General features: G+C 39.6%; 1 protein-coding gene across 1 annotated transcript in view; it reads left to right on the top strand.

The window, feature by feature from the left end:
* Positions 1-15,809, top strand: part of LOC139762511 (uncharacterized) — an 854,543-nt gene that overhangs the window by 825,119 nt on the left and 13,615 nt on the right. The window contains exons 25-26 of the mRNA XM_071687495.1: positions 4,282-4,449; positions 5,589-5,681. Coding sequence (XP_071543596.1) covers positions 4,282-4,449; positions 5,589-5,681 — 261 coding nt within the window. The remainder of the gene's footprint in view (positions 1-4,281; positions 4,450-5,588; positions 5,682-15,809) is intronic.

Raw genomic sequence — 15,809 nt, forward strand, 5'->3', positions numbered from 1 at the left:
TCTCTCTTCTACAGACACTCAGAACTTGCAAGTCAGTCTCTTTTCACTCATCCTTTTCATATTCTTGAACCATTTCAGCACACCTTGATCAGCCCACTCAACCAGATTGCACTTATTCTTCCTTTCCTTTGCATTCAAGGCACTCTCAGGAATACTGTACCCTCTGCTGTCTCCGTCTTTTCCTCTGCAAACAAAGACCTAACTCTGATTTGTGATGGGCATATTTTTGTGCCTCAGCATCTTCTTTTAGCTTATCTTTCTTGGCTTCGGTATTTAGATGCCCTTCTCAACCCCCTCGTTTACATCTTGTGCTTTTATAATCAAACTTGAGAAGACTATTCCTTTTGTAGTTCAGTATAGTTTACTAAACATTTCCTTATCCATGTATTTTAATATAATTATGATATGTGCCTTCTTGACAGTTCTGCTGATTTGGAGCTTTGGCAGTAGGTTTGACACATTGTTTACATGAGATTGCTGTGGTTTATTTCCTTTTAAATGGTAATAGGACTTGGGCCTTCTTTCTTTGAGTCCCATTTTTCCATATTAATATTGAAGTTAATCATCAGTTTATCAAGTCAGCTTTGAGGTGTATTTGGATCCCCTTCTAAGGTGATGCAATCATCATCATTCATAACGTCTGTCATGACTTTGGCATCATCTACAAGCATGCTCAGGCTTGAGATCAGTCAATCAGGCAAGTCATTAACATGCAGTAAGAAGAATAATGTGGCTCTCCTCTGGTAACTCCTGCACATTTTAAGAATGCTCCTTTAATCAATATCCCTTCCACCTAGGTAATCTAATTTACATCTAAGGAGTCTACCCCTTATTCCTGCTTGTAGATGCTGCATCTTAAGCTGCTGTTGTACATTGTCAGCTGCTTTGTGGCAGTTCAGGAACACACAGTCTACCCAACCATGTCTTTTGTGTAAGACAGAGGTCCCTCTTTCATAGAAGTCTAAGAGATTTGTAATGCATAGCCTCTGCTCCTAGGATCCTTGTTGTCTATCACTCAGATGGTTTCTCCATTGTAGGTAATCATCTGTTTGCTCTGTTTTTCCAGTGATTCCAGACCGCTGGGTAGTAGTTCAAGGCAATTTCCTAATCACCTATCTTCAAGTGAGATAGGCATGACCCTCTTGTGAAAAATTTAAAGCAGCCTATCAGGTGTATCCACACATAACTTCAGTATATATGTAGAGACTTCATCAAGACTTTGAGCTTTATAATCAGTCGAGTTGTTCTGATCTACCTATCTTTATCTCTAATGCCTGTTCCCTCCAGGAACTTTTAACAAGGGGGTGGCCACAGCAAAAGAGCCTCCACTTATCACTGTCCTCACAAGCCTTCCTCATATACATAATTTCTATCATTTTTCTTCCTCCAGTACTCTTCCACTTTATTTCCCCATGTCACAGATGGTCGTCTTGTCACACTAAGCTTCACATCTTGCATTCTTTCCACATGCCCAAACCACTCATACTCTACAGTTCATTTCCTTTGTGCATTCCATGCCATACCAGATCTCTTATATACACCCTCTCATCTCTTTCTTCATTCCATCTTGTCATTCCCTATTGCTCCTCTAAAATAGCTCATTTCCACATCCTGGATTCTTGACCTCTTTGACTCAACCAAAGTCCATGTTTCAGCTGCATAGGTCAGGTTTGGTAGGGCTATGCTTTCCCTTCAGTACTGACACTTCTACCCTTCATTATTCTATTAAGGAACTCAATGACTCTTCTACTCTCTAGTGCTCTCTCTCTCTCTCTTATTTCCCCCTTTCATATCACCAAACTTAGCCAGGATTGCTCCTGAATATTTTAATTCTGTCATATCTTCTAGTCATTCTCCCCCCCATATCTATAACACAGTGCAGTACACTTTCTTCTCACACTCTATAGGGTATTGCAAAATCTATATTTTCACTCTGTTTCCTTTCAGACACCATTACTTTATTTTTACTTGCATTTACCTTCAGTTTGCTATTCTTACACTTATCTTAAAACACACTTATGACCTACATCTCTTCACTCTCAGTAAACATAGTATCATCCACAAAGAGGCTTGTCACCAGCCACCATACCTCACCACCACACTCCATCTCTAGCTTTGCTTTTATCTCTTTTATCACCGTATCCCTATGTATGCTAAAAAGCCATGGCGACATCACACGACCCTGCCTCACACCCTGATGTATACCGAAACTTTCTCTTACCTCTTCATCCAACAATTATCCCCCTATCCCATACATCCTTAACACATACCAAAAAGCAGTCCACTCGACTCTGTCATACATTTTCTCCAGATTCATAAAAGCTACGAACAGCTTCTTACCTTTTGTTGCATACTTTTCCATTCATTCTCTGCAAAAATTTCATCCACACACCCCTTACCTTTCCTAAAACCCCCTTGCTCTGCACTCATTCTGTCTTCAGTCACTTCCATCTCTCTATCACATAATACTCATACATACACTTTTCCTGATATACCTAACAGATTTATTCCCCTAAGATTGCCACAAATATCCTTTTTTCTTTTCCTTTGAATAAAGGAAGAATAATAGCTTTCAGCCAGTCATTAGGTGCAAAAAGTCTGCTTTCATGCTGAATTACATATCATATGCATCCACTCCATCACTTTTTTCCTGCCATACTTAAACATTTGTTTTAATCCCATCCAACCCAAGTGCATTTCCTATCTTCAGCCTCACTATTGCCCTTTATATCTCCTCTCTCGCTATAGGCCCCTGCACTTGTATCCTTTTCACTTCCATATTCTGTACCTATGCATGTAACAGATTTTGCCTCCCCTTTTCCCTCATTCATCTATCTATCTACCTGTATCTCATGCCCGTTCTCCATGGGAACTCCCATCATGGGGGAGACCACAGCAAAAGAGTGTCCACCTATCCATATCCTTTCATGCCTCCCTCAAATACACTGTTCCATACATTCTTCCACCATTTCTCTTCCTCCTATATATTTCAACTCTGTTTGCCCATGTCACTGGTGCTCGTCCTCTCACCAGTTCTTCTAATTGTAAACTCCATGTAAACTCCTAGTCTTCTCTTTCCATGTGCCCAAACCACCACTAAGTGGTACGTGTCCCCATCTGTACCACTCCACAGTTCATTCCCTTTGCATTCCCTGCCATACCACATCTCTCATACACCTCTTCATTTCTTTCTTCATTGCATCTAGTCATACTTCATTCCCCCCACAAATAACTGATTTCCACAGCCTATCCCTAATTCCTCTCTCTTTTACAACTTACTCCTTTACCCTTCATTATTCTATCAAGGGATCTTTTACAACTTACTCCTTTACCCTTCATTATTCTATCAAGGGACCCAGTAATTTTTCTACCCAGTACTGCTGGCTCCATTGTCTCTCCTTTCATATCACCAAACTTATCCAAGACAGCTTCTGAATGCTTAAATTCTTTCACCCCCTCCAGTCTTTTTCTCCCCAACACTCAAGGCACTGTTTAGTAACCTTCTTTCACTCTATATGGTTTTACAAAATCCATACTTTCTCTCGGTTTCCTTTCAAACACCATTGCTGTACCTTCAATCATGTACGCTTACATACATCATAAAACACACCTACAACTTTTGCAACTCCTCTCCACTCTCAGCAGACAACACAGTATCATCTGCAAACAGGCTTGCAACGAGCTACCATATCTCACTGCCACACTTCATCTCTGCATCTCTGCACCCCCTTTCCGTCGTTCATTAGTTCTTCGAAATACTCATTCTATTATCCTTTCAATTCTCCCTTTTGACAACCTTTTGACTTTTTTATCAGTTTTAAAGCTTTTCATGATCTCTCCATCCCATCTTGTTGGTGTTGGGATGTAGTGTCCTCCTTTATGAAAGCAAAAACACTTTTGAACTGATCATTTAGCTCCTGGAATTTTACCCATCTTTGTCATGATGAACTTATGGAAAGGCTTTGGATTGTCTTTGATACTATCCAAACTTTTCTTTTAAAAATCTTTTTGCTCATTTTCTTGCTTTCTTATACTTTTCAGGTGCTGACTGGTTATTATGTCACCTCCATGACTCATTTTTAAGCTTTTGTTGTTTGACATCTTTTACTGAATCATCTCACTTTTGCAGCCTTATGTTTGTAGCCAGTGGCACTCATGTTCTAAGTCCTTTGTAGATGTATATATGCATGTGTGCCTGTTATTACTTTACATTAATTTTCATGTAAAAACAATCATAAAAAAGACATTGAATATCATTTTTATGATTTATATATATTCCAGCTTATAAAACCTGGAAATGAGCGCCAGGGTCGAAACTTTTCGGGTGATTCAGGCACTTCCGAAGGTGATCCAGGTGACTCTTCTGGCTGTTCAACAGGGGGCGAGTCTGAATCTTCCTCTGGCAGTGATCATGTTCATCAATCTTCTGATTCAGGAACTGTTCAAGAGGTAATTCAGAATGTTTATAACATTTAAAACCATTATTTACAAAATTACAGAGGTTTTTATGTATAATGCCTCTAATAGTATATGTGTACAGTGAAGTAGTATAAAAGTGTCATGAATTGTGAAGAAAATTCATTCACAATATCCTGTCATCAAGAAAGAATTTTAACTGATAGTACCTAAAACAGCAAAAGGGAAATAGACTTTCTTCACTGATAAGTACAATTAATTCGGATCAGAATGATGTAGAGAGGTTGAGAGAAGCACATGTAATCCACTCATTGAAATTATTGGTTGAACCACCAAGTTCTTGTGAGATCACATTCATGACACAGAGGCCTTCAATATTTTTGCCCTTTGTACGTTGTAAGTCTCTGTATTCCTTTAGTATAAGTTAAACTCTGTAACAAGTGAATGTAGATACATGTGTTTTTGTAATATATTCCATATACCATCACCTTGTTTAAAGGAGTGTGAAAAAATACAGCATTTCCTCTACTATTATATCCAAGGTCTTTTTTGCTTCCCTTTTCTATATTCTCTTTATTAGCCCATCTTATTTTAAGTGTAGATAACTCTTGCATTCATCTTTAGCTGTCATGTTTGGTCTTCAGCAGTGAAATATGTTGGGCAAACAGTTGCAGAAAATATTTGGAGAGGATTTTTGAGGTGAAGCATATTTTAATGATTGAAGATTGTGTTAAATATCCATGTAGTTTTGCCTCTTATCAGTAAAGTATTTGTTTGAAGCACAGTATTGACATATCATTTGTAGTGCTCCTGTGTTGTATGTTTATATTTCTCCTTTTTTAATGGAGATGCATTATGATTATGTTTCCTTTCCGTTGAATCTTTTTTTCTTGCCACTGGTTACAGTTGTGCCATTTCTTTATTTTTATGCCAGTTATCCTGAAAATTATGTGTGTAATTTGGTCCAGTACACCCAAACATCTCTTGTAATTTTGAGGTTTAAGTCATCCTTCAGATTTAAGGAAACGAAGATGATTAATTTAAATCCCTGGTAAAATGCTACAGGAATTAACATAATCATTTCATTGTAAGGTTGCTTTTGAATGTGGATATTTCTTACCTTCATTGAATATGAATATTGATAATGAAATTTATGTACAAACAAATTTCAGGAGCCTGGTTTCTTCCCTGATAAGAAATGCTCTGGATCAGTAAGACTTAGGATGCCTGGATCTCCAAACGTTCGACAAGGACTGCCAGAAAAAGTAAGAATCCATTGCCTTTAATACATATGCTCTTCTGTATTTTTCCCTTGTACTTTGTCCCTTTTCTAGTATTTGAGGCAGTATGGTGTGTGCAAAATGAACTCTTTAACAATTAGGGGGCAGATTGCATTCACAGCATTGATTCAGGAAATCCTTCACCATTGCTAGAAACACTTTTAGAAATCATCTGTTGATTGGTTGAAAATGTTAAAGATTTTCCAGGCCTTATCCTCGATTGGGCCTCTATATTTACATGGCCCTTTCCTGTCGGTTAATTAGCTACTACTTATTTATGTAAGAATATGTGACAAGAATGGTCATTTCCACAGCAAGTGCTGAAGCAAGAAGTAGGAAAGAATTGAAATTAGGTGAAAGTTATAAGGTTGAAAAAAGTAATTATCAGTGTTTTAAGGACACTGTAGAATTTGAAAAAGTATGCTTACCTCTACATAGGCTGTAGAGTAAATGATGTATGGTTAATATATTTTCATGAATTCTAATGGATTATCCTTTCCTTTTTCCTCATAATCATTGGTGGCTTTTTTTTCATAATTGCCATTTACTGTGTTTGCGAGGTAGCGCTAGAAACAGATGAAGAAGGGCCACATCTGCTGACATCCATTCTCTAGCTGTCATGTTGTCTAATATATAAAGCTTTGATGAATATATGGGATAAGTTGGGTTAATATATTTCTTAATTCTATCTTTCATACTAATTTGCCGTTTCATGTGTTAGTGAGGTTGTGCCAGGAATAGGTGGACGAAATGCCATGTTCACTCACATCCATTCTCTAGTTGTTTTGTGCAGTGCACCGATAAGGTATCCAAATGTTCAGTTACTTCTGCCCCATAATCAGCTGGTAAATTGAAGAAAACCTGTCTGACCTAAAAATTGAAGCTAGAAGTCTTACAGTGTGCTGATGGTAGTGAGGGAACATCAGTGCTTGGGTGTGCTTACAACCTGGTTTATGAATCTACAATCTGCAACATATAGAAGAATGCAGAGAAAATTTGAAGTGCTGTAATCCATTGTATTATCTGTCCCTGACATATGTCTGAGTTCCATTTTGACTGATCGATCAGATCTCGAAATGGATGTATGTCAGCATGGCATGTAGAATTTGTATACTTGTACAGCAATCTTTTATCCTACTCAATTTCTATCATGATTATCTCATTTTTTGTTAACCAGCTTCATTATATGATTCTGTAGTTCTTTTTACCTTTTATTTAAGATTTTTGCAGTTCATATTTATTTTTTATTTTTTACATTATGCAAGATCTATTGTGATTATCTCGTTTTTGTTTAACCAGTTTTGTGAAATGACATTTTTTTTAAATCACTCTGGTTTAATAAAAAAAATTGTTATATTTTTTACCTTTTCAGCAGCACTTGCTGCTTCACTTGTGACTTGAATATTCTGCAAGCTATATCTTGTTTTAAATCTGTTAAGAGGTAGCACTACCTTTGCTGAATGGGGATGGGGGGGAATGCTATTTCATGTGTGGCAGGGTGGTGATAGGAATGGATGAAGGCAAGCAAGTATGAATATGTACAAGTGTATATATGTCTGTGTATGTATATGTTCACATGTATATGGATGTATATGTGCATGTATGGGCATTTACGTATATATATGTGTGTATGAATGGATGGGCCATTCTTCGTTTGTTTCCTGGCGCTACCTTGCTGACGCGGGAAACTGTGATTAAGTGTAATGAATAGGTAAATATAAAATATAAATCTATTGAACCAACCATCACTTGCTGTGAAGTTCTTGCGTAAGCTTAGTGGTACATGTTTTTAATTTGATCTTCCATCCACAGCATCAACAACGTCCATTTCATGGATGGGCCCTTGTCCTTGTTTTATTATCATAGTCTTCAAATTTGCTGAATCGTTCACTTCTTTGTGCATTTTTTCTTTGTCCTTTAAAATTGTGGAGACTGTCAAATGGGACAACTGTAGATCACATTCAATCACATTAACTTTTTTCCTCCTTCATATTGGGTGATTTCCCTCATACTCAATTCCAAATCAAGCATCTTCGTTGGCTTCTTGCCAGATTTATCAACATGTGATGGGTTTTTCCTCTTGTTCATTATCTTCTTTGGGGCTTAACACACAAATGGTTTAATCCAGAAATTTTTTTTATTAGATTCACTTAATAATGTGAGCTTACAGAATGATAACCAAGAACAAGAACTTAGAGAGATGCTGTGATGTACACAATGCAGGGATATTTTCTAATGGTCACTACCATATGCACGCAGCCCTTACATATATTTTTGTATTTATATATTTTTCGGTCAGATGGGCGGATGGTTATAAGCCCCATAGGTCGTGAGTATGGGGTAGACAGTACTCCACTTTCTATCAAGGTAACCACAATGGTTATAAATCTACTGATGGAGATGGAGAGAAAGCTCTTGTTATACATAAAACATGAGACAAATAAATAAAGCCTTAGTAACCTTCAGCTCAGGTCTAAAGCTCTGAGGATTTACAAATAGGTATTTAGAGAAGACAGTGTAGCTGAGCCAGAGTCATTTCTAGCAAGTGAAGGATGGCTATATAAGTTTATTTGATGTCAGAAGCTATATAACGTGAAGATAATGTGAAAGTCTGCCAGCGCTCACCACAAAACTACTTCACACATCCCATTTTCCTCTTCATGTTTATTGGTTCGGTATCTTTGATTTCTCTTTGTGCGAGGTTATTGCAGAACATCATCCCTGCTTATACTTTGTTGAAAAATGAAAAACCTTGAATGACGAGGAAATTTTATTTGAAACAACTGATTCATCAAGATTCCCGAAGCATTTCAGATTACAGAGGTTTTACTGGTATTTGAATGATTTAAGAGCAAAATAAGTGGGTTTCCTCTACATATAGTAGATAAAACCCAGAAATATGCTGAAATATACCAGAAGAGCACACAGTATGCCATTGATAGAACTATGTAGCCAATCAAAGAATGAACTTCATTTTATCAACTTACTATTCTCACCTGATCAGTCTTCTGACCCTTGAATATGTCTTAAATATCAAAATTGTGAAGTACTCTGAAAATTTCTATTTTCTATAAGATGAAGAACATCAGATGATAATAAAACATATCTTATGGTGGGAATTTGTTGGTAAGATATCTTTCAAACACGGTGAAAGAAGGGTGAGCATCACTGCTTGGAATTGGCTGAAATGTACTGGAATAGAATAATGTATACAGTTCAACTTCCCTAAGATGTATTCAGATGAGCTGGTAGCACAATTTATGATATAAAACATGAAAAAAGATTCCTCACCAAATAAGAAATATATTTTCCCTGTTGCCCTCACCAAATTGGACTCTCAAACTGAAATAAATATCACAGTGATTAAATTAAAAACTTTCTTATTTGTGAAACAAATAATAATGATTAATTTTTTATTTAGTCATTGTACTTTGTCACTGTCTCCCACATTAGCTAGGTAGCGAAAGGAAAAGAAAACAAAGGCCACATTTGTTCACACTCAGTCTCTAGCTGTCATTTATAATGCACCAAAACCACAGCTTCCTTTCCACATCCAGGCCCTACAAAACTTTCCATGGCTTACCCCAGACGCTTCACATGCCCTGGTTCAATCCATTGACAGCACGTCGACCCTGGTATACCACATCATTCCAATTCACTCTATTCCTTGCACGCCTTTCACCCTCCTGCACGTTCAGGCCCTGATTGCTCAAAATCTTTTTCACTCCATCCTTCCACCTCCGATTTTGTCTCCTACTCCCCCCCCCCCCCCCCCCCCCCCCCCCCCCCCCCCCCTCTTTGCCATATATCTTCTTTGTCAATCATTCCTCACTCCTTCCCCCCATTTGACCAAACCATTTCAAAACACCCTCTTCTGCTCTCTCAACCACACTCTTTTTATTACCACACATCTCTCGTGCCCATTCATTACTTACTCGATCAAACCACCTCACACCACATTGTCCTCAAACATCTCCTCTGCCCAACTCTATCTATAGCCCATGCCTCGTAACCATATAACATTGTTGGAACCACTATTCCTTCAAACATACCCATCTTTGCTTTCATAGATACTGTTTTCGCCTTCCACACACTTCTCAACGCTCCTAGAACTTTCACCCCCTCCCCCACCCTATGATTCACTTCCACTTCCATGGTTCCATCGGCTGCCAAATCCACTGCCAGATATCTAAAACACCTCACTTCCTCCAGTTTTTCTCCATTCAAACTTACCTCCCACTTGACTTTGTTCCTCAACCCTACTGTACCTGATAACCTTGCTCTTATTCACATTTACTCTCAGCTTTCTTCTTTCACACACTTTACCAAACTCAGTCACCAGCGTCTGCAGTTTCATACTGAATCAGCCACCAGCGCTGTATCATCAGCGATCAACAACTGACTCACTTCCCAATCCCTCTCATCTACAACAGACTGCCTACTTGCCCCTCTCTCCAAAACTCTTGCATTTACCTCCCTAACAACCCCATCCATAAACAAATTAACCATGGAGACATCACGCGCCCTTGCCACAAACCAACATTCACTGAGAACCAATCACTTTCCTCTCTTCCTACTCATACACATGCCTTACATCCTCGATAAAAACTTTTCACTGCTTCTAGCTACTTGCCTCCCACACCATAGATTCTTAATACCTTCCACAGAGTATCTCTATCAACTCAATCAATAATGATTAATAATAATAATTAATAATAATTATTTTTTATTATTTTTTTATTATACTTTGTCGCTGTCTCCCGTGTTAGCGAGGTGGCGCAAGGAAACAGACGAAAGAATGGCCCAACCCACCCACATACACATGTATATACATACACGTCCACACACGCACATATACATACCTATACATTTTAGCGTTTATAATTATTATTGTTATAATACTTTGTTGCTGTCTCCTGCGTTAGCGAGGTAGCGCAAGGAAACAGATGAAAGAATGACCCAACCCACCCACATACACATGTATTTACATACACGTCCACACACGCACATATACATACCTATACATCTCAACGTAAACATATATATACATACACATGTACATGATTCATACTGTTTGACCTTATTTTATTCCCATCGCCACCCCACCACACATGAAATGACAACCCCCCTCCCCCCGCATGTGTGCAAGGTAGCGCTAGGAAATAACAAGAAAGGCCACATTCGTTCACACTCAGTCTCTAGCTGTCATTTATAATGCACCAAAACCACAGTTCCGTTTCGACATCCAGGCTCCAAAAAACTTTGCATGGTTTACCCCAGATGCTTCACATGCCCTGGTTCAATCCATTGACAACACATCAACTCCGTTATACCACATTGTTCCAATTCACTCTATTCCTTGCACGCCTTTCACCCTCCTGCATGTTCAGACCCTGATCACACAAAATCTTTTTCACTCCATCTTTCCACCTCCAATTTGGTCTTACACTTCTCCTCATTCCCTCTACCTATGACACATATATCCTCTTGGTCAATCTTTCCTCACTCATTCTCTCCATGTGACCAAACCATTTCAAAACACCCTCTTCTGCTCTCTCAACCACACTCTTTTTATTACAGCACATCTCTCTTACCCTTTCATTACTTACTCGATCAAATCACTTCACACCACATATTGTCCTCAAACATCTCATTTCCAGCACATCCGCCCTCGTTCACACAACTCTATCTATAGCCCACTCCTTGCTACCATATAACATTTGTGGAACCCCTATTCCTTCAAACATACCCATTTTTGCTTTCCAAGATAACGTTCTCGACTTCCACACATTTTTCAATGCTCCCAGAACTTTCGCCCCCTCCCCCACCCTATGATTCACTTCCGCTTCCATGGTTCCATCCGCTGCCAAATCCACTCCCAGATATCTAAAACACTTCACTTCCTCCAGTTTTTCTCCATTCAAACTTACCTCCCAGTTGACTTGTCCCTCAACCCTACTGTACCTAATAACCTTGCTCTTATTGGCATTTATGCTCAACTTTCTTCTTTCACACACTTTACCAAACTCAGTTCCCAAGCTCTCTCATCCACAACAGACTGCATACTTGCCCTTCTTTCCAAAACTCTTGCATTCATCTCCCTAACAACCCCATCCATAGACAAATTAAACAACCATGGGGGCATCATGCACCCCTGCCACAAACCAACATTCACAGAGAACCAGTCACTTTCCTCTCTTCCTACACATACACATCCCTTACATCCTTGATAAAAACTTTTCACTGCTTCTAACAACTTGCCTCCCACACCATATATTCTTAATACCATTCACAGAGCGTCTCTCTCAATTCTTATCATATGCCTTCTCCAGATCCATAAATGCTACATACAAATCCAATTACTTTTCTAAGTATTTCTCACATACCTTCTTCAAAGAAAACTCCTGATCCACACATCCTCTACGACTTCTGAAGCCACACTGCTCCTCCCCAATCTGATGCCTTCACCCTCTCAATCACTACCCTCCCATATTATTTCCCAGGAATACTCAACAAACTTATACCCCTGTAATTTGAGCTGTCACTTTTATCCCCTTTGCCTTTGTAAAGGGGATAATAATGATTTTTTTATTATACTTCGTCGCTGTCTCCTGTGTTAGCAAGGCTGCGCAAGGAAACTGACGAAAGAATGGCTCAACCCACCCACATACACATCCACACGCACATATACATACCTGTACATTTCAACGTAAACATATATATACATACACAGACATATACATATATACACATGTACATTATTCATACTTGCTACCTTTATTCATTCTCGTTTTCACCTAGCCACTCATGAAATGACAACCCCTTCCCCCCACATGCACGTAAGGTAGCACTAGGAAAAGACAACAAAGGCCACATTTGTTCACACTCAGTCTCTATCTGTCATGTACAATGCATCGAAACCACAGCTCCCTTTCCACAGCCAGGTCCCACAAAACTTTCCACAGTTTACCTCAGACGTTTTGCATGCCCTGGTTCAATCCATTGACAGCACGGCAACCCCGGTATACCACATCATTCCAATTCAATCTATTCCTTACATGCCTTTCACCCTCCAGCATATTCAGGCCCAGATCACTCAAAATCTTTTTCACCCCGTCTTTCCACCTCCAATTTGGTCTCCCACTTCTCCTTGTTCCCTCCACCTCTGACACATATATCCTCTTGGTCAATCTATCCTCACTAATTCTCTCCATGTGACCAAACTATTTCAAAACACCCTCTTCTGCTTTGTCAACCACACTCTATTTATTACCACACATCTCTTACCCTTTCATTACTTACTCGATCAAACCATCTCACACCACATATTGTCCCCAAACATATCATTTCCAACACATCCACCCTCCTCCGAACAACTCTATCTATAGCCCATGCCTCGCAACCATATAACATCGTTGGAACCACCATTCCTTCAAACATACCCATTTTTGCTTTCCAAGATAATGTTCTTGCCTTCCTACACATTCTTCAATGCTCCTAGAACCTTCGCCCCCTCCCCCACCCTGTGACTCACTTCCGCTTTCATAGTTCCATCTTCTGCCAAATCCACTCCCAGATATCTAAAACACTTCACTTCCTTCAGTTTTTCTCCATTCAAATTTACCTCCCAATTGACTTATCCCTCAACCCTACTGTACCTAATAACCTTGCTCTTATTCACATTTACTCTCAGCTTTCTTCTTTCTCACACTTTACCAAACTCAGTCACCAGCTTCTGCAGTTTCTCACCCGAATCAGCCACCAGCGCTGTATCATCAGCGAACAACAACTGACTAACTTTCCAAGCCCTCACATCCACAACAGACCCCATACTTGCCCCTCTCTCCAAAACACTCGCATTCACCTCCCTAACAACCCCATTCATAAAAAAAGTAAACAGCCATGGAGACATCACGCACCCCTGCCGTAAACCGACATTCACTGGGAACCAATCACTTTTCTCTCTTCCTACACTTACACATGCCTTACGTCCTCGATAAATCTTTTCACTGCTTCCAGCAACTTGCCTCCCACACCATGTACCCATAATGCCTTCCACAGAGCATGTCTATCCACTCTATCATATGCCTTCTCCACATCCATAAATGTTACATACAAATCCATTTGTTTTTCTAAGTATTTCTCGCACACATTCTTTAAAGCAAACACCTGATCCACACATCCTCTACCACTTCTGAAACTGCACTGCTCTTCCCCAATCTGATGCTCTGTACATGCCTTCACCCTATCAATCAAACCCCTCCCCTTTGCCTTTGTACAGTGACCCTATGCATGCATTCCGCCAATCCTCAGACACTTTACCATGAGCCAAACGTACATTGAATAGCCTCATCAACCAGTCAACAACACGGTCACCCCCCTTTTTAGTAAATTCCACTGCAATACCATCCAAACCTGCTGCCTTGCTGGCTTTCATCTTCTGCAAAGCTTTCACTACCTCTTCTCTGTTTACCAAACCATTCTCCCTGACTCTCTCTCACTTTGCAGACCACCTCGACCAAAACACCCTATATCTGCCACTCTATCATCTAACACATTCAAGAAACCTTTACAAGACTCACTCCATCTCCTTCTCACAGCACCACCACTTGTTATTACCTCCCCGTTAACCCCCTTCACCAATGTTCCCATTTGTTCTCTTGTCTTACACACTGTATTTACCTCCTCCCAAAACATCTATTTATCCTCCCCAAAATTTAATGATACTCTCTCACCTCAACTCTCATTTGCCCTCTTTTACACACCTCGCAACCATATAACAATGTTGGAACCACTATTCCTTCAAACATGCCCATTTTTGCTTTCTGAGATAATGTTCTCGACTTCCACACATTCTTCAACAATCCCAGAACTTTCGCCTCCTCCCCCACCCTGTAATTCACTTGTGCTTCCATGGTTCCATCCACTGCCAAATCCACTCCCAGATATCTAAAACACTTCACTTCCTCCAGTTTTTCTCCATTCAAACTTACCTCCCAGTTGAATTGTCCCTCAACCCTACTGTACCTAATAACCTTGCTCTTATTCACATTTACTCTCAGCTTTATTCTTTCACACACTTTACCAAACTCAGTCACCAGCTTCTGTAGTTTCTCACATGAATCAGCCACCAGCACTGCATCATTAGCAAACAACAACTGACTCACTTCCCAAGCTCTTTCATCCACAACAGACTTCATACTTGCATGACTTTCCAAAACTCTTGCATTCACCTCCCTAACAACCCCATCCATAAACAAATTAAACAACCATGGAGAAATCACACACCCCTGCCACAAACCAACATTCACTGAGAACCAGTCACTTTCCCCTCTTCCTACATGTACACATGTCTTACATCATCAATAAAAACTTTTCACTGCTTCTAACAACTTACCTCCCACACCATACATTCTTAATACCTTCCACAGGGCATCTCTATCAACTCTATCATATGCCTTCTACAGATCCATAAATGCTACATCCAAATCCATTTGCTTTTCTAAGTATTTCTCACATAAATTTTTCAAAGCATACACCTGATCCACACATCCTCTACCACTTCTGAAACCAAACTGCTCTTCCCCAATCTGATGCACTGCACATGCCTTCACCCTGTCAATCAATACCCTCCCATATAATTTCCCAGGAATACTCAACAAACTTATACCTCTGTAATTTGAGCACTTACCTTTATCCCCTTTGTACAATGGCACTATGCAAGTATTTCACCAATCCACAGGCACCTTACCATGAGTCATACATACATTAGATAACCTTAACAACCAGTCAACAACACAGTCACCCCCGTTTAATACATTCCACTGCAGTACCATCCAAACCTGCTGTCTTGCCGGCTTTCATCTTCCGCAAAGCTTTTACCACCTCGACCAAAACACCCTATATCTGCCACTCTATCATCAAACACATTCAACCAACCTTCAAAATACTCACTCCATCTCCTTCTCACATCACCACAATTTGTTATCACCTCCCCATTATCCCCCTTCACTGAAGTTCCCATTTCTTACCTTGTCTTATGCACTTTATTTTCCTCCTTCCAAAACATCTTTTTATTCTCCCTAAAATTTAATGATACTCTCTCATCCCAAC

This window comes from Panulirus ornatus, chromosome 3 (genome assembly GCF_036320965.1).
Source record: "Panulirus ornatus isolate Po-2019 chromosome 3, ASM3632096v1, whole genome shotgun sequence".
NCBI lineage: Eukaryota > Metazoa > Arthropoda > Malacostraca > Decapoda > Palinuridae > Panulirus > Panulirus ornatus.